Below are 19,585 nucleotides of genomic sequence, written 5' to 3'. Positions count from 1 at the left end.
TATATATTACCCTTGTAATTCTAAACAGATGGAGGAAAGCTAGAGAAGAAAACAAAATAACAATTAAAAAATTAAGTGGTAGCAGATTATGGCAAATGACTGCAAAACAAAACCCCAAACTCAAGAACCAAGCCAAGACTTCTTGTTTCAAGGTTCTGTAGTGCAGAGTTGTTGGTTTTGCCTGCCCAAAATCCATCCTCTCCTTCCAAATACATCAAAACTCACTCTCAGGTCCTGAGCTTCCTGAAGGGCAAATGAAACCTAGAGAGCCATGGGTAAATCACATGACACAAGTGGGGCCAATGAGAACACTGAAAACACCCTGGTCATAAAGATTGGGTCAGAGATGAACATGTGACCTCAGATGGGCCAATGAAAACTCTTCCCACTTTTTCTTTTTTGGTAGAGGTGGGGTCTCACTATGTTGGCCGGGCTGGTCTCAAACTCCTGGCCTCAAGCAATCCCTCCCATCTTGGCCTCCTAAAGTGTGGGATTACAGGTGTGAGCCACTGTGCCCAGTCACTCTCCCCACTTTTGCCAGGAAAGTGTGTGTGCACAGAAGAGCTACTCTCTTTCCCATGGGTTTCCTAAGTTGGGAGGAGGTAGGCCAGGCATCCTGGGGTCATCCTGCCAACATCTGGGACTCCCTGACAATGAGGCCAACACAGAAGAAAGCGGTGCTCAGAAATGAAGACAAGGAGATCTGTGAAGACATAATTTGAGTTACTGATCACCCCTCAGACCCCGAGCCAGCACCTTCATAAACTGAAGACATAATTTGTGAATTATGAAGACATAATTAGCCGTGATTGTGCCACTGCACTCCAGCCTGGGCAACAGAGTGAGACTCTGTGAAAGAGAGAAAGAAAAGAAAGAGAGAAAGAAGGAAAGAAAAAGAAAGAAAGGTGGAGTCCCTTGCCTTGAGTCACAATAGGGCAAGGACTGGGACGGTATAGCCCCTGAATCTGCACTCCCTTCCAGGCCATGCTGAGCTGGATACAAAAACATGAGACAGAGAAGCAGAACGGGGGAGGAGGGTGTTTCCCTGGCCAGAGAAAGAGCTTTGCTTAGGGTAGAAAAAGTGTGGGGTCCCCAGGGACAGAGCCTGGCAGCTGCAAAGCCTCTAGTGCATTTTCTTAGATGGCAGGAGACCAGTCCCCTACCCCTCCAAGCAGGAGCCTGCAGCCGAGGCCGACCAGCTGGCCAGGTCCCTGAGGGCTGGGGAGCCAGGACTTGAGACTCCACCATCTGGCTTCTTGGTCAGGAAGCACAGCCTGGCAAGAGGCCCCAAGAGAGGATTCTGGGTCATGTGGCCAGGACCTGGGAGGTGGGGTCCCAGGGAGCCTGCTGCAGCGGGTGTGGTGGGGGACGAGGGAGAGGGCACAAGGAGGACATGAGGAACAAGGGAAGGAGGCAGAGACAGAGAAGTCAAAGAAAAAGAGACAGAGAGACTGAGGTGGTGGCTCATGCCTGTAATCCCAGCACTTTGGGAGACCGAGGTAGGCAGATCACCTGTGGTCAGGAGTTCAAGACCAACCTGGCCAACATGGTGAAACCCCATCTCTACTAAAAATACAAAAATTAGCCGGGCATGGTGGTTGGTGCCTGTAATCCCAGCTACTCGGGAGGCTGAGGCAGGAGAATCGCTTGAACCTGGGAGGCAGAGGTTGCAGTGAGCCAAGTTCACGCCACTGCACTCCAGCCTGGGTGACAGAGTAAGACTCTGTCTCAAAGTAAATAAATAGACAGAGAGAAGGGAGTGAGAGAGTAGGACAGAGAGGGACACAAAGGGAAGAGAGAGACACAGAGATGGCGACGGGAGGACAGAGAGAGGCAGAGAGGCAGCGATGAGAGGCAGAAACTAAGGGACACAGAAAGGCTGAGGGACAAGGACAGAGACACAGGCCCGGAGAGAGGCTGAGAGGGACAAATGGCTCACATAGCACACACCACTACACACCTTAGACCCCAAGCCAGCACCCCTGCCCCGCCCAGCCTGGCCCCGGTGCCCTCAGGGTGGATGGGACGGCCAGGAAACGTGCCAGGCTGGATGGCAGCCGACCCCCTTCCTGTGTATGCCTGAGGGGATAGCAGGGCCTTGGCAGGTCCCTTCCCCAGTGGCAGCTCCTGAGGGGCAGCTGGGCTTCGTCTGGGTGCCATGGCTCACACAGTCACTTCCTGCCTCAGGCTCCCTCTGCTGGGAAAAGGGCCCAGGAGTCTCGTGCTGGAGCCTGCCTCTGGCACCCATCACTGTGTGACCCCCGGGCCAATTCCTTATCCCATCTGGGCTTCAGCCTCTCCCTTGAACAATGGGGACCCCCATCTCATGGTTTGCTGGGCTTGGTCGAGATTGAACCCCCTGCGGGGAGGGAAGAGCTAACTCTGTACTCTGGCTAAAGCAGGAGGCCCCAACTCCTTCCTCTAAAACCTAAATAGTACAAAAGAGGGTCAAAGATGGTCAAGCTCACCAGTTGCATTAGAAAAAAATGCAAATACACACATTGCAGTGAGGTATCACTTCCAAGCCATCGGACTGGGAAAGATCTAAAACGTCTGACAATACCAAGTGTTGGCAAGGACGAGAGGAAACAGGAGCTCATGTGGACTGCTGGGGAGAGAGCGCTCAGCCACACAAGGACCTGGGCAGGCAATTTGGCAAAAACAAGTGAGCTAAAGATGGTTCTAACTTTTAACACTATAAAAATATTTCATTTACCACCTCCAAATTACTTTTTTTTTTTTTGAGATGGGGGTCTCACTCTGTCTACCAGATTGGAGTGCTGTGACATGATCACGGCTCACTGCAGCTTCAACCTCCTGGACTCAAGTGATCCCCCCACTTCAGCCTTCTGAGTAGCTGGGACCACAGGCATGTGGATCTCGCTATGTGGCCCAGGCTGGTCTGGAACTCCTGGGCTTAAGCAATCCTCCTGCCTTGGCCTCCCAAAGTACTGGGATTACAGGCATGAGTCACTGTGCCCAATCATCCATGTTGCTTTTTTAAAACATGTTTTGGGGCCAGGTACAGTGGCTTATGCAAATAATCCCAGCACTTTGGGGGGCTAAGGCGGGAGGACTATTTGAGCCCAGGAGTCTGTGACCAGCCGGGGTAACATAGCGAGATCCCATCTATTAAAAAATAAAAATAAATTAAAATTAAAAAGCAGCATGGGGAGGGGTAAATGCCCCAAATGGAATATGAACAAAAACAAATGAAGTAACTGTGTATCACATAAGTAACATAACCAAAGTGAGGGTGAAATAACTAGCTTTTGAAAACAGTAGAGTGATGATGATACGCTCTCAGATTTATGACAGTTAAAATTAAAGACTGGCCAGGCATGGTGGTTTTCACGCCTATTATCCCAGTACTTTGGGAGGCTGAGGCGGGTGGATCACTTGAGGTCAGGAGTTCGGAACCAGCGTGGCCAACATGGCGAAACCCCATCTCTACTAAAAATACAAAAATTAGCCAGGCATGGTGGCGGGTGCCTGTAATCCCAGCTACTCAGGAGGCTAAGGCAGGAGAATCGCTTGAACCCAGGAGGCGGAGGGTTGCAGCGAGCCAAGATTGTGCCATTGCACTCCAGCCTGGGCAACAAGAGCAAAACTTGGTCTAAAAAAAAAAAAAGAAGAAGAAATTAAAGACCTGTGAATAAATACTGAATCTTAGATTTGTTGGGTCAGCAGTTCTGAAACCACTTAATGCATTATGTCTTTTCACCTTCACAATGTCCTTATGAGGTCAGAAATATTATTATGCCCATTTTACTGAAGAAGAAAATGAGACACAGCCGGGCGCGGTGGCTCACGCCTGTAATCCCAGCACTTTGGGAGGCCGAGGTGGGTGGATCCCTTGACGTCAGGAGTTTGAGACCAGCCTGGCCAACATGGTGAAACCCCATCTCTACTAAAAATACAAAAATTAGCCAGGCTTGGTGGCAGGTGCCTGTAATCCCAGCTACTCAGGAGGCTGAGGCAAGAGAATCACTTGAACCCAGGAGGCGGAGGTTGCAGTGAGCCGAGATCATGCCACTGCACTCCAGTCTGGGCAACAGTGTGAGACTCCCTCTTAAAAAAAGAAAAAGAAACTGAAGCACAGAGAGAAAAGTAACCTCCTTGAGCTACCCAGGTGATAAGGCACACAGCCAGGGCTTGGCCCAGGCAGCCCAGCTCCACCGCCCATGCCCTTCACTGTGCTGCTTCCCACACTTCCGCTATCCACCAGGAGGTAAACATTGAGGTCCTTCCCATTGCAAGGAGAAGGCATCCGAGGCTCAGCGGGAGAGACACAGGCAGCAGGTGGGGGAGGTGTGACTCAGAACCAGACCTGCTGGAGTCCTGAGTCTGTGCCTTCAGCCACTGCAATACACTGCTGGGGAAGAATTAGTAATCACTGCAAGATAATTATGAACCCTAGCAATAGACTGGGGCAGTGGCTTATGCCTGTAATCCTAGCACCTCGGGAGGCCGAGGTGGGCGGATTGCTTCAGCCTGGGAGCTTGAGACCCATAGTCCAAGCTTCTTCACCCTGCCCTGTGCAGGACTGACCTGCATTGACCAGCCCTCCTGTCCTCTGGCTCCCATGTGGGTTGGCCTCAAAAATGGCTTATAATTTTCAGTGCAAAATGGAAAACACAAGGTCCCTTGTTCAAATATTTATTAAGAATTTTGTCCAGGGACAGTGCCTCACCCCTGTAATCCCAGCACTTTGGGAGACTAAGGTAGGAGGATAACTTGAGGCCAGGAGTTTGAGACCAGCCTGGGCAACACAGTGAGGCCCCCGTCTCTACAAAATAATACAAAAATTTTCTGGGCATGGTGGCACGCGCCTGTAGTCCCAGCTACTCAGGAGGCTGAGGTGAGAGGTTCACTTGAGCCCAGGAGTTCAAGGCTGTAGTGAGCCATGATCATGCCATTGCACTTCAGCCTGGGCGACAGAGGGAGAAACTGTCTCCAAAACAAAAAAAAATTCAAGACATCAATAGTAGGGCATTAAACCAAGCAAGCATGGAGCCCTGTGCCACTGCATGGGCAAACACCCACAAAGCCAGCCCTGGTTGACACAGGGAAGCCCAGAGGAAAGTGAGTCTGGGGTATTATCTCCCTGGCTCTTCCCTTCTATGGTGCCATGGTCTGGCTGCCGTTCTTTTTTTTTTTTTTTTTTTTTTTTTTTTTTTGAGACAGAGTCTTACTCTGTCACCCAGGCTGGAGTGCGGTGGTGCAATCTTGCCTCACTGCAACCTCCGCCTCCCAAGTTCAAGCGATTCTCATGCCCCAGCCTCCCGAGTAGCTGGGATTACAGCCATGTTGCCACCACGCTCGGCTAATTTTTGTATTTTTAGTGGAGACGGGGTTTTGCCATGTTGCCCAGGTTGGTCTTGAATTCCTGACCTCAAGTGAGCCACCCGCCTTGGCCTCCGAAAGTGCTGGGATTACAGGTGTGAGCCACCGCGCCTGGCCATGGCTGCCGTTCTTGACTAAGAGTCCCAGCTCCTGTCTCGAGACTCTCCCCTTCCAAGTTCCAGTAACTTCTCCTTCCCTGCCTTCTCTGGCTAGGGGGGAGCAAAGGCTCCCCTCCATGAGTCCCACAGCCCTTCCTGCAGCTTCCCCATTCTCCACTCACACCTTTGTCAAGAAACTCAAGTGTTCTGCAGGTGAGCCTGCCTTGTGTTTCTGGCTGGGACCCTCACAGTCAGATGCCCCTTTCTTTTTTTTTTTTTTTTTTTTTTTTTTGAGATGGAGTCTCGCTCTGTCACCCAGGCTGGAGTGCAGTGGCCGGATCTCAGCTCACTGCAAGCTCCGCCTCCTGGGTTCCCGCCATTCTCCTGCCTCAGCCTCCCGAGTAGCTGGGACTACAGGCGCCCGCCACCTCGCCCGGCTAGTTTTTTGTATTTTTTAGTAGAGACGGGGTTTCACCGTATTAGCCAGGATGGTCTCGATCTCCTGACCTCATGATCCGCCCATCTCGGCCTCCCAAAGTGCTGGGATTACAGGCTAGAGCCACCGCGCCCGGCCAGATGCCCCTTTCTTGCAGGCTGACCACATCCTGGGCACTGTGCTAAACGGCTCCTTTCTGTGTACAACCCCACCTGGCCCTGGGAGACCTGCACTGATGATAGAGTCCTATTTAAGAGGGCGGACAGAGGCTCAGGGAGGGACTAAAGGTGGTATTGAATAGCCACTTGGTAGCCATGTGACCTCTGTGAGCCACAGATCCTTTCTGTGCTGTGGTTTTCTCCTGGGTGGGGATAATAACAGGACCTCCCTCATGGGGCTGTTGGGGAGGAGAGAGGAGTTAACAGTGCCCAGCACATTATGTACATCAGCAGTTCTCAAACTGTGGCCAAGGAACCCCTGGGGATCCCTGAGATCTTTTCAAGGCATCTCCAAGGTTACAACTATTTTAATAAAAATACTAAGATGTTATTTGCCTTCACCATTCTCATTCTCTCCCCAGCATGCAGCAGCATTTTTCAGAGACCTAATGACCTGTGCTAGTGAAATGGATTGAATACAGACACGAATGGGAGAAGCCAGCTCTCTTCTATTCTAGACATGAAAGAGAACTACAGGCTGGGTGCCATGGCTCACGCCTGTAAACCCAGCACTTTGGGAGGCCAAGGCAGGCAGATCACCTGAGGTCAGGAGTTCGAGACCAGCCTGGGCAACATGGTGAAACCCTATCTCTACTAAAAATACAAAAATTAGGCGGGTGTGGTGGCACAGGCCTGTAATCCCAGCTACTCCAGAGACTGAGGCAGGAGAATTGCTTGAACCCAGGAGGTGGTGGTTGCAGTAAGCCGAGATTATACCACTGCACTCCAGCCTGGGCAACAGAGCCAGACTCTGTTTTAATTTTTTTTTTTTTTAGTTTAATAAATAGAGATAAAGACTGGGCAACATAGTGAGCTTCTGCCTCTTAAAAAAAAATCAGTCAGGCATGGTGGTGTGGGTCTGTAGTCCAAGCTACTTGCAGGACTGAGGGAGGAACATCACTTGAGCCTCAGAGGTTGAGGCTGCAGTGAGCCGTGATCACACCACTGCACTCCAGCTTGCTGGCAGAGCAAGATCCTGGCTCAAATAACTAAATAAAATAAAACAGAGACAGGCTCTTGCTCTGCTGCCCAGGATAGTCTCAAACTCCTAGGTTCAAGCAATCCTTCTGCCTCGGCCTCCCAAAGTCCTGGGATACAGGCATGCGCCACTATGCCTGGCCTCAATTTTCATTTTTAATACAGTGAATGTCAATAGTCTAATCCACACATACAAAGCTTTCTTAGGATCTCAGTGCGGTTTAAGAGTGCAAGGGGGTCCTGGAGACCCAGACATTTGAGAACTGCTACTCTATATAAAGTAGTGACCTCATTGGCCAGGCACGGTGGCTCACGCCTGTAATCCCAGCACTTTGGGAGGCCAAGGCGTGTGAATCACCTGCAGTCAGGTGTTCGAGACCAGCCTGGCCAACATGGTGAAATCCCGTCTCTACTAAAAATACAAAAATTAGCTGGGCATGGTGGCACATGCCTGTAATCCCAGATACTCAGGAGGCTGAGTCAGGAGAATTGCTTGAACCTGGGAGGTAGAGGTTGCAGTGAGCCGAGATTGCACCACTGCACTCAGCCTGGGTGACAGAGCAAGACTCCAACAAAAGAAGAGAGAGAAAGAGAGAGACAGAGAGAGAGGGAGGAAGGAAGGAAGGAAGGAAGGAAGGAAGGAAGGAAGGAAGGAAGGAAGGAAGGAAGGAAGGAAGGAAGGAAGGAAGGAAGGAAGGAAGGAAGGAAGGAAGGAAGGAAGGAAGGAAGGAAGGAAGGAAGGAAGGAAGGAAGGAAGGAAGGAAGGAAGGAAGGAAGGAAGGAAGGAAGGAAGGAAGGAAGGAAGGAAGGAAGGAAGGAAGGAAGGAAGGAAGGAAGGAAGGAAGGAAGGAAGGAAGGAAGGAAGGAAGGAAGGAAGGAAGGAAGGAAGGAAGGAAGGAAGGAAGGAAGGAAGGATATGTGGCATAGGGAGCCCTCATCTGGGCCAGGAAGGCCATACCTGCAGCTTCTTGAGCTGACTGTTGACGGTGGCCAGGTCCCCTCCAGGGTCCACGTCTTGCAGCTGGCTCTCCATGTGAAGGAGCTTCTTGTCCAGCTCAGCAAAGCTCTGCACCAGCTGGTCTGCTTTGCTGGCCTCAAAGAGCTGCCGTGCCTTGGCCTGGGTGGTGCTCTCCAGCTCCGCCCAGCACTGGCGGATCTCGCCCAGCTTCTTCCGCACGGAGGCCGCCAATTCGGGCTTCTCCTGCATTAGTTGCTGGCCCTCCTGCCCCAAGTGGGTGGATGGCAGGAGATGGAGAAGAAAGATAGATGGTGGGGAGAATCAGAGAAGTGTGGGAGAGTGACAGGACACAGGGAAAGATGTGAAAAGAGAATCAGAGGCAGGAAGTTGGAAACACATAGGGAGAGAGAGACATGAGGGGTGGATGCAGAGATAGGCCCAGAAATGGAAGGAACCAAGGAAGTGAGACAAGAAGAGAGAGACAGACATAGGTGAGGGGAGGGAGACAGAAAGATGGAGAAACAGACAGATGGACACAGAGACATGGGAAGGAATCAGGAACAGACAAACAGTCACAGAGTGATCAACAGAGAGACAGGCACAGAAAATCAGAAACATGGGGAGAGGACCGTAAGAAAGACAAGGACAGAAGGATAGACAGAGAGGAAAGAAAGACAGAGGGAGCCAGAGAGGCAGGGAGAGAATGAACTTCCGTTAAACTCAAAGTCAAGAAGACTGCCTTCACCATAAGCCACCACTTATGAAACATCAATGACCAGTTAAGGGTTTAATGCCAACCTGGGTGCCTCTGAGTGAGTCAGAAGAGTGTGTATATCCAAGGCTGCAGGTCTAGGGGTTCAGCCAGAGTAGGGGGAAGTTCTGAGGGTTGAGGCTTGGAGCAAATATCTGCCTCAGTCCCTCCAAGACTGAAGTCGAGGTTCTTAGTGGCCCAGAGCTACTTAGGTAACATTAAGTATTAAAAGTAACAAGACCATAGTAATTACAGCTCTTAGGTGGGTGGTCTTGTGTTAAGCACTTTATGTGCACAGAGCCCAGGAAGTAGCTATATTTATTATTTCTCTAATTTTATAGAAGAGCAAACTGAGGCTCCAAGAGGTTAACACAATTACCTAAGGCCCCACAGCTGTTAACAGGCATAGACACAATTAGAACCCAGGGCTGTAAGAATCCAAATTTTACTTTAACCCTAGGCTTCCCAGGGGCTGTCCCAGCCCATCTCCCCAACCTTCCATCTTAAATGCCCCAAATGGTATGGAAGGAACCTGGTAGAGGAGGTTATATGAAAAAGTGAAGTATTTAACAAACAGGAGGATACAGGCACCATTCAGAAGAGATGCTGGTCATTTTACAGATGAGCAAATTGAGGCTCAAAGAGGTTACATGAATCACTCAAAGCCACATAGCTAGGAGCAGATCTGGAGCTGATTTGAGTCAGTCCAGAGGTGTGAGACCAGCAGGATGGCAGCAGAGGGTGCAGCAGGTGAGATGTGGGCTCCCTGGAGGCCTCCTGCACCTGGCACAGGCAGAGGGGCCATCAGCTTCCTCACCCTCTCAATCTTCTCCAGCCACTCCTTATTCTGAGCCAGCTCGGCCATGAATGCCTGGTGCCGGAGCCATCTCTTATGCAGCTTGTGGTTGTCCTCCCGCGTGCCATCCCGCGCCATCAGCATCTTCTCATGGATCCAGCCATCCAGCTGTGCAGAACAGGGTAGAAGGCTCAGCCGGTCCCCTCAACCTGCCACAGCCCCCTATTTCCTTCAGGAAGTCCCAGGTTCAGGACCTGGGCTGCTAGGGTGTATAGGTGGAACGAAGAGGAGAAGATGAAAAAACCTTTGCAAGTGAGGCCTTTATGTTGGGGATGGGTGCAGCTCAAGCCCTTTCCTGGGTAAAGGATGGATGGAAGGGTCCCCAGAATGCCCAGTCCTTTGCCCCCCTGTCCTCTGTCTTGAGGGAAGCCCCCAAGGCAGGACCAGTCAGCCCCTTAGACTTGGAGACAAATCATCCCCCCAAAACAAGCTCTCTAACCCAATTTAGCTAACTCCCAATTCATCCTCAGGACCACCCCTCACATAGCAACACTTAGACCCTTCATTCAATCTTAGTCACCCCCCCCAATAAGGACCAATTGAAGAGCTTCAACCCATTCCCAAGGGTATCAAATGAAGCCCCCATATCTAGCCCCAGTTCCTCCAGTATGGCCAGATCAATCCCCTAAACAACCTCCCAATTAAAGCCAACTCTAGCTGTCTCTAAACTAGCCCTCCAATCTGGAGTAGATCCATCCTCCACAATTGAGATCTAGCACCCCTAATGAGTCCACAGGGCTCCCCAATTGTTTCCCTGGGACTCTAAGACCACAGATTCCCAAACCATGACCAGTTCTAGCCCTCAACCAAAGCCAACCCCAGCCAAATGTGAAAAACAAAGCTGTGTTCTGGCTCTCCAAACCAATCTGCCCCAAAATCTAGCCACAGACTCGCTATCGTGGATCAGATCGAATCTCCCAGGCCAGCCAGCACCCCATTCTACAACTAAAGCCAGTTCTAGTCCTCCCACCCACCAACAAAACCAGTCACGCAAAACGCAAGCACCAAGAGTGGGCCCCTCTCACGGCACTGGGCAGGATCAATCACAGGCTGCTTTCTGAGCCTTCCCCCAGCTCTCTCCAGTAAAAAACCAGACTTACCCCCCAAGCCATAACTTCCCCACTCATGACCAAACCTAGCACCTGAAACAGTTTGCTCCTCCCCTTTCTCCTCCCCACTCCAGTCACAAGATCCTCCCTCCTCCCTCCTGCAAAAAGGAAAAAAAAAAAAAAAAAAAAAAACGGACTCCAGCTCAGCGGGGCCGGGAGGCAAACACAGTCATAGCCAAGGACAAATCCCAGATCCCCAGCCGGTCAAACCCCAGCCCATTTTCCCTGAGCATGTGTTCCCCAGGGGTCCAGAACAGCATCACATTCCATACACACACTAGAACCAAGTCCAGTGTTGAACCCCCCAACTCAATTCACAGGTTCCCGATGCGTAGGGAAGAGTCCAACGGCAACCACAGCCTGCAGTGAAAGCAGAGCCCTTAAAGAGATGGTACCCCATCCTCAAAGTAAAGCCCCCTCAAAAGTGATTCATTCTTCATGGAAGGCAAAACCAGACTATCCAACAACCCAGGAAAAGCCCCACAAAGTCAGAGCCCCCTATACCCAAAGAAAATCCAAGACCCCTCATCATCCAAGCCCCACAAAAGTGATTCACCTCCATCATCCAAAGCTGATACAGATCCCCCAAAACAAGAAAGAAACCCTACAAAAGGTTGAGAAGCCCCCAACCCCAGGGCAAATCTTAGATGTCCCATTACCCGGAGAAGAGCCCCCCCCTAGAGAGGCTGAGACGCCCTGAACCCTCAGGGTAAATCCAGATTACCCTAGAAGTGGTCTTAGAAGTCCCCCCGCTTCGCTCCCCTCCCCTGGGGGCCGGCCCCTCAGTCCCGCCCGCGCCAGCACCGCGGACAGCTCCCGGCATCCTTGCCCCTCCCCCAGGGCGGGGGTCCGGGCGCCTGCCCGACCCGCCCCCGCGCCGCCCCGCCCCTCCCTCCCGCGGCCACGGCGGGCGGGCACGCGCCTGAGCCCCCTCCCCTGCCTGTGTCCGCGGGGTGCGCGCCAACCCCCTCCCATGGGCGCCCCCGAGACCTGAAGCGGCAGTGGCGTTGGCGGGGCGTCCCTGCGGCGGGCGGGCGGGCGCTCGCCCCTCCACTGCGACGGCAGCGGCAGCGGCGGCTACGGCTGAGGCTCCGGCGGCCGCGCGCCCCTTCCCTCGCCCCCGCGCCGCGGCCGCGCGCCCGTCCGCGTGCGCCCCCTGCCTGCCTCCCTGCCCGCCTCTTTGCGGGGCCCCAGGTGGGGGTGCAGGAGGAACCACCACTCTCCCCAAGGCTTCGGGTGGGGGGCTTCTGTGCCATCTCAGATGATTGCTACCTGGTCCAGAACAATCTCATGAGGGAAGGGGGGGTGCTCCTGGACCAAATCAAATGCCGGGAGGGGGCGCCTGGGGCTTGGACTGCCTCACTATGGGAGTGGGGATTATGGGGAGGAGCTGGGTGAACCATCTTCTGAACCATCTCTAGTGGGAAGAAGCTCGGGCTTCTGGCCACCACATGTGGACAAGGGATATGGGAGGGCGACCTGGAACATCTCTTACAATCTCCAGTGGGGGCGACGGGGAACAGGGGATTCCTCCAATGGCTCAAGTCCAGGTCTACCCCAGTTATGGGGGAGGGAGGAAGGGTATGGAGGCCCTTGTTTATTTCGTATGCGGAGAGAACAATCTCCCATGGGCTTTCAACATAGCGGGGAGGGTTGAATCATCTCTAATTGAGGCTGAGGGGTTTAGGGGTTAGACCTGGTTCCTGAACCAGCTTTGGTTGGAAGAAACTTAGATACGGGGTGATGATGGAGGACGGGATGATCCTGAGTCACACAGATGGAGGGGCTCCAGGCCAGGACTATCTCTGTTTAGAGTTTAGGAAAATGTTTACTGGGCCATCTCTAATGTGGCCAAAGTCTAGAATCGTTATATGGAATGCAGGGGAAGGAGGGGAAGACAGCAGGTCTCCTGAACCGTCACTAATAAGGAAGGGGGCCTGGACATCTCGGATTAGGGGAGATCGTCCCTTGTGTGTGCAGATCATCCCTTAGGGAAGGGACTTAATTCCTGAACACATTTAAAGGGGCGAGGGCTTGGTTCAGAGCCATCGCTGGCTGCAGGAGGGCGCAGGGCCGCTGGCCCCCCCACGGCCCTCAACCCCTATCCCCATCGCCCGCCCCGCCCCTCTCCTGGGGTACAGCGATTCTCACAAATCTCAGGAGAGAAAGGTGAGATCAGCGCGCGTCCCCGCGGGACCCGTAGGCGCGGACACGCGCGGTTGCCAGGGGCGCCCGGGGCCCCTCCTTCCTTCCCCGGAGAGGGCGTGGGCGGGCAGGGACCTGCGGAGCATGCGCACTGATACCCGGCTCTGCGCGCCTCCTGGCGGCCTAGAGCGACCATCGCTCCGCGACCCACTTAGACGGGGCGTCCCCACCCCCACCTCGGCGGAGGATCACTTCCCTCCCAACTAAAGGGTATGTCTCGGTTCCCAGCACACCTGGAGTTCCTACCTCATGGCAGTCTCGGAGGAAGTGCTGCAGCTCAAGTTGGTCATGTAGCTTTTGCATCCATTGCTGTGCCCGTAACTGGTTTTCTTGGTTCCTAGGGATGGGGAGATAAGGGCTGGGGAAAGGTCCCGGGGGGTAGCGGGGAGGTGCTGGCAGTAGGATCGTGAGGGCATTGGGCTGGGTAGGGGAAGAAGGGCGTGGAGAACATGTAAGAGAGAGAGAGGAACTAGTGGGGCAAAGCCAGGGACAGGGCTGGAGAAGGGCAGAGAGAGAGACAGAGGAAGAGAAAGGGAGAGGGAGAGACAGGCACTTAGAAAGAAAGAGATACAGATGCAGAGGAAAAAAGGCAAGTCCAGAGAGAAAGATAACAGAGAACTAAAGGCAGACATACCCAGGGACAAAAACAAAACAAAACAAAACAAAAAACGAGAAAGTGAGAGGAGACACCAGAAAGAAAGAGAGAGAGAGAGAGAGAGAGAGAGAGAGAGAGACAATAAGAAAAGCCGAGAAAAGAGATGGAGTAAGGCAGAGCCAGAAAGACACTCAGGGAGCAGCAGATGAGGAAAGAGGAGGCAGAGAGAGGGAAAGTGACAGAAGGAGTCTGGTCAGGGATAGCCCAGAGAGACACAGGCAGAGAAGTGGCAAATGCCACCAGGAAAAGACAGCCCCACAGACGACAGACAGACCAGGGGGCCACAGAGTTGGAGAGAGGGAAGAGAGCAGAGTGTGGGGAGAGATGACAGCAGAGTCACAGAGAAGCTGAAGTGGGCATGCCTGGGGGCAGAGCCAGGCCCTTGGCCTGACTGAACTGACCAGGCTGGACCCAGGCCACACCACCCTGGAGCCAGCTGGGACCAGGGGCCGCGGGCAGTCTGGCCTCCTGCCCACAGTGCAAGGCAAAGTGCCCAAGAGGCCTGGTGGATGGGGCTGGGGCATCCCACATGGGCTCCCATGCATCCCTGTCCTGTTGCTGTCTGTCTCCCCCAGGGAGAGAGGGAGAATGAGACTATCCTCCCAGGGTCCCCCTGAGAGTCCTTAGAGTCCTTTTATTATTATTATTATTATTATTATTTTTGAGATGGAGTCTCGCTCTGTTGCCCAGGCTGGAGTGCATGATCTCGGCTCACTCCAACCTCACCTCCCAGGTTCAGGCGATTCTCCTGCCTCAGCCTCCCAAGTAGCTGGGGTTACAGGTGCCCACCACCAGGCCTGGCTAATTTTTGTATTTTTAGTAGAGACAGCATTTCGCCATGTTGGCCAGGCTGGTCTCGAACTACTGACCTCAAGTGATCCGCCCGCCTTGGTCTTCCAAAGTGCTGGGATGAGAGTGAGCCCCTGCACTTGGCCAATCTCAGAGGCCTTTCTGACCTTCCAGGCCCCACCCCCCCACCTTCCAAACTCTTATCCTCCTCGAACTCTTCCCCCTCACTCTGTGATAACTGTACTGGCCTTCTCACTGTGCCCTGAGCAAGCCTCGGGCCCTTGGCACTGGCTGTTCCCTCCGTCAGGAATGCTCCTTCCCCCAATGTCTACTCAAAGATCACCTTCTTCGCGAGGTTCCTCCTGACCACTCCCCAACCCTTTCTGGCTTTCTTTCCTTTAATTTTCTCCTTCGCACTTAACACAATCTAACATATGCTATGTGTTACTTATTTATCTTGTCTGTCTCCCATGCTAGGATATGTCATTTCCACGAGGGCAGGGATTTTTGTCTGTTTTGTTCATAGATGTATCCCCAATGCCTAGGAAAAGGGCTGGGCACACAGTGCACGCTCGATATATTTTTGTTAAATGAATGAATGCAAGAAACACAGTGGCAGAGAGAAAAAGAGGTGGGAGAAACACAAGTACAGTGTCTGTGAAAGAGGCAAAAAAGACAGAGGGATACAGAGGTGCAGATGGAGGGAGAGAAAAACAGACAGGGAGCAGGAAACAGAGATACAGAAATAGATGGATAGATGGAGGCAAAGAGACAAAGTGTATAGGAGACAGTTCCAGAGACAGAACCAATGAGAAGGAACAGGAAGGGCCTGAGACAAGCAAGTGAAGCATTCACTGCCTCCTGCCCAACGTAGCTCAGGAGCCAGGAGAGACAAAATGCCTCTGAAATTGAGCTGAAATCAATCCCTCTAGGCTTTCAGCAGCCAAACTGTCAAGCATCAGTCCTAGGGATGAGGAAGACCCTGAGTCTCCATGAGGGTAAAAGAACAACAGAGTAGGCCGGGCACGGTAGCTCACGCCTGTAATCCAAGCACTTTGGGAGGCCAAAGTAGGAGGATTGCTTGAGCCCAGGAGTTTGAGACCACCCTGGGCAATATAGTGAGACCTCATCTCTACAAAAAAAAAAAAAAAAAGAATTAAAAATTAGCCAAGCAAGATGGCACACGCTTGTAGTCCCAGCTACTCAGGAGGCTGAGGCAGGAGGATTGTTTGAGCCCAGGAGGTGGAGGCTGCCGTGAGCAGTGATCGCACCACTGCACTCCAGCCTGGGCAACAAAGCAAGACCCTGTCTTTAAAAAAAAGAAAAAGAAAAGAAAGCAACAGGGTTCAAATCCAGGCTGTGGCACTTCCTGGCCATGACTCTGGGCAAGTCAGTTTTCCTCTCTGAGCCTGACATGCAAAATGCAGAAAAGAACAGCACCTAGCGGCTGGGCACGGTGGCTCATGCCTGTAATCCCAGCACTTTGGGGGGCCGAGGCAGGTGGATCACCTGAAGTCAGGAGTTTGAGACCAGCCTGGCCAACATGGTGAAACCCTGTCTCTACTAAACATACAAAAATTAGCTGGACATGGTGGCTCTTGCCTGTGATCCCAGTACTCAGGAGGCTGAAGCAGGAGAATTGCTTGAACCCAGGAGGCAGAGGTTGCAGTGAGGCGAGATCGCCCCACTACACTCCAGCCTGGGTGACAGAGTGAGACTCCATCTCAAAAAAAAAAAAAGAAAAAAAAAAGAACAGCACCTCACACACAGGTTCCAGCTGAGGGGCCAGGCAAGCCGAAGCTCTAAGTGACTTGCCCTGAATGTCACAGGTTGAGGGGGAAGCCAGGTCTGAGACCCCCAGGGCCCCAGTCCCCAGCTCTGTATGGCTCTGCCCCCTTGTGGATGTAGAAACCCCTCCCACTCCTCCCACAGGGTGGGAAATGTGTCCCCAGATAAATAAATGACCGGGATGGTGGGGAGGTGCAGCGATTAGTCCGTCTCAATACCTCTGTGTTCACATCTCACCCACCACAAGCCTGGGGCAAATGCTGCCTCTCCCATAGCCCCTGCACGTCTCCCATCTGGGCCCTGACCTTTCTGCCTGGGCTTCCTCCATCCCAGCCCCGAGCATTCTGAGCCATCCTTGTCAGATAACGTTTGAGCTCTGTGAAGCAGGAATCATATTCTGTCCTGGTCATCTCTGTGACCACACCCCACTCCGTACCGAGCACGGGCTCAGTACATGTTTAATTGACTGGAGAATGAGTGAATAAACGATACAGTGAAAGGAGCAATTAATGAATGACTGAAAAGAAATGAATGAGTGAATCATGGAATGAACTATCCCCCGGGCTCCTCCTCCTCGTTTTGCTGAGCCTGGCGTGCAGCAGATGCTCAAAAAATGTGGAACAGGCCGGGCTCAGTGGCTCACATCTGTAGTCCAGCTACTCAGGAGGCTGAGGCAGGAGAGTTGGTTGAGCCTAGGAGCTCCAGGCTGCAGTGGGCTATGATTGCACCACTGCACTCCAGCCTGGGCAACAGAGTAAGATCCCTGTCTCAAAAAAAAAAAAAAAAAAAGTGGGACAAAGGAAGGAAGGATCCAGGCCTGGATGGAAAAGGGGGCACTAAATGATGAGTGCATCCCCTATTCTTGCATCCTCAAGAACAGAATTTCCATAAAAGTTTCTTTTAGAAACTTGCAGCCTTGTCCCAGATAAATCTAAGGAAAGGATGTCTGAGCCCTAAACAGAAAATGGGTAACAGTCTTGGGGCTGGAGGTGGCACAGTGAAGTGACCAGGGATGCTTTCTGTCAGAAGACGGGAAGACAGAAGGAGGGGTACTGGGTCCTTTTCTGGCCTGGATCATGCCAGAGAGAGCCAGAGAGCTTGAGCGGAGAAATTTAGGGTCACCAGGAGGAGCAGAAACAGCTCTAATGATGGACAGAACTGGGTCTGGAAGACGAGAAGGGACTTCCCATGATGGCTGGAGGTGGTGGTGCTGTTTTGTTCAGGGCCTGCCTACAATAGTGCCTGGCACACAGCAGGTGCTCAATAAATGTCTTCGCTTGATTAGTGCAAGGACAGACAAGAGAGTGGTGGCAAGAGACAGATGGTGACAGAAGCAGAGAACAACGAGGTTCAAGAGATGAGAGAGACACAGAGACACACAGACACTCACTCTGCATGCTTCCGAGAGTAGCTGGGGCCAGGCAGAGGTGCTTACACAAAATATTTGACAACCAGCCTGGCAGGGGACACGGTCCCATCTGGAAAGCTGGAGCGCACCTGTGCCTGGCCTCTAGCTGCTGGATCTGGGGAGTTCTGGGAGTTCCCAAGGAGGCTGCAGAAGAGCAGGAGAGCAGGAGGGATAATGGGGCATCTAGGGAAGTAAGTTAACCATTTTTTTTTTTTTTTTTTTTTGGAGTGGAGACAGAGTCTTGCTCTGTCCTCCAGGCTGGAGTGCAGTGGTGTGATCACAGTTCATTGCTGTCTCAATCTCCCAGACTCAAGCAATCCTCCCATCTCAGCCTCAAGAGTAGCTGGGACTACAGGCACACATCACCACACCCAGCTATCTTTTTTTTTTTTTAATTTTAGAGACGGGGTCTCACTGTGTTGCCCAGGCTGGTCTGGAACTCTTGGGCTCAAGCAGTCCTCCCGTCCCAGCCTACCAAAGTGCTGGGATTACAGCTATGAGTCACTGCACCCAGCCTAACATTTTAACAACAGGACCAGCTATCGAACGCTGAGGGCAAGCTTGAGGAAGAAACCTTTCATTGTATATCCTTCTGTATATTTTGGGTTGACAGCCTCAGGTTACCTTTTCACAATATATCCACTTAAGGCCAGGTGCAGTGGCTCATGCCTCTAATCACAGCACTTTGGGAGGCCAAGGCAGGTGGATTACCTGAGGTCAGGAGTTCAAGACCAGCCTGGCCAACATGGTGAAACCGTGTCTCTACTAAAAATACAAAAATTAGCCGGGCGTGGTGGCTTATGCCTGTAGTCCCAGCTACTGTGGAGGCTGAGGCAGGAGAATCACTTGAACCCAGGAGGTGAGGGTTGCAGTGAGCCGAGATCGTGCCACTACACTCCAGCCTGGACAACAAAGCGAGACCCCATCTCAAAAAAAATCCACTTAAATCAAATCTAAGACAACATGGAATTAAATAGAAATAGGAAAGGGCCACAGAGAAGCAGAAATCGTGATGAAAGGAGCGGGACCCTGGCCTCCCACACCACTCCCCTATGCTGGGCCCCATCTTCTGCCCCCTCCCTGGGGTGGACGGGTCTGGGGGACCTACTTTTCCAGCAGCCGAGTCACAGCCTCCTGAGCCTGCTCCCCATAGATGTTGCCCTGCCTCAGCAGGCCCTCCGCAGCCTGCACGGCCACCTGCATCTTTTGCTGGTTCAGCTCCATGGTGGTGAGAAAATCCCGGTGCTGTTTCAACGCCTCCTCCACCGATTCCACTGTGCCCGGGAGCTCCGCACCAGACAGCGCCATCTCCTGGGGAGGAGGGAGCATGGTGCAAAGGTCAGCCTCATTCTATTCCAGGACCTGGGAGAGGCTGCCAGCCTGGCTTGTCACCACTCCCCGCAACCTTACAAGCATCGAACATTGCAGTTGTGGTCCCACCTCGGGGCCGTTGTCCATGCTGGTGTCTCTGCCTGGCGGTCTGTCCCTCCAGATACCCCCATGGCTGGCTCTTTCACTTTCTTCAAGTCTCTGACCACCCTGCCAAAAATACCAACTCCCACCCCAGCCCTATCCCACTATCCTCCTGTATTATTTCTTTCTGTGGGGGGAGGGAGCCGACGGAGATTCACCCTGTTGCCCAGGCTGGAGTGCAGTGGTGCAACCCAGTTCACTGCAACCTCCACCTCCTGGTTTCAAGTGATTCTCCTCCCTCAGTCTCCCAAGTATCTGGGATTACAGGTGCATATCACCAAGCCTGGCTAATTTTTTGTATTTTTGGTAGAGACGGGCCTTCACCGTGTTGGCCAGGCTGGTCTCAAACTCCTGACCTCAGGTGATCCACCTGCCTTGGACTCCCAAAGTGCTTGGATTACTGGCGTGAGCCACCGCACCTGGCCAACCCTCCTGTATTATTTCTCATAGCATATACCTGGCAATATTAGCAATGCATTGACTTGCTTACTCTCTCCTCCCCCACGTACTAGAATGT

At 52.6% G+C, this 19,585-nt stretch overlaps 1 protein-coding gene across 5 annotated transcripts in view; it reads right to left on the bottom strand.

Annotated features, from left to right (window-relative positions):
- The window catches only part of LOC105495626 (spectrin beta, non-erythrocytic 4), a 117,054-nt gene that overhangs the window by 33,993 nt on the left and 63,476 nt on the right, over positions 1-19,585 (bottom strand). For all 5 annotated transcript variants that reach the window (XM_071086863.1, XM_071086864.1, XM_071086866.1 and 2 more), the window contains 4 exons: positions 18,704-18,906; positions 13,202-13,292; positions 9,603-9,749; positions 8,035-8,298 (listed from right to left, as the gene is read on the bottom strand). In XM_071086863.1, coding sequence (XP_070942964.1) covers positions 8,035-8,298; positions 9,603-9,749; positions 13,202-13,292; positions 18,704-18,906 — 705 coding nt within the window. The remainder of the gene's footprint in view (positions 1-8,034; positions 8,299-9,602; positions 9,750-13,201; positions 13,293-18,703; positions 18,907-19,585) is intronic.

Source organism: Macaca nemestrina, chromosome 20 (genome assembly GCF_043159975.1).
Source record: "Macaca nemestrina isolate mMacNem1 chromosome 20, mMacNem.hap1, whole genome shotgun sequence".
Lineage (NCBI taxonomy): Eukaryota > Metazoa > Chordata > Mammalia > Primates > Cercopithecidae > Macaca > Macaca nemestrina.
This window is presented reverse-complemented; position numbering and strand designations above follow the sequence as displayed.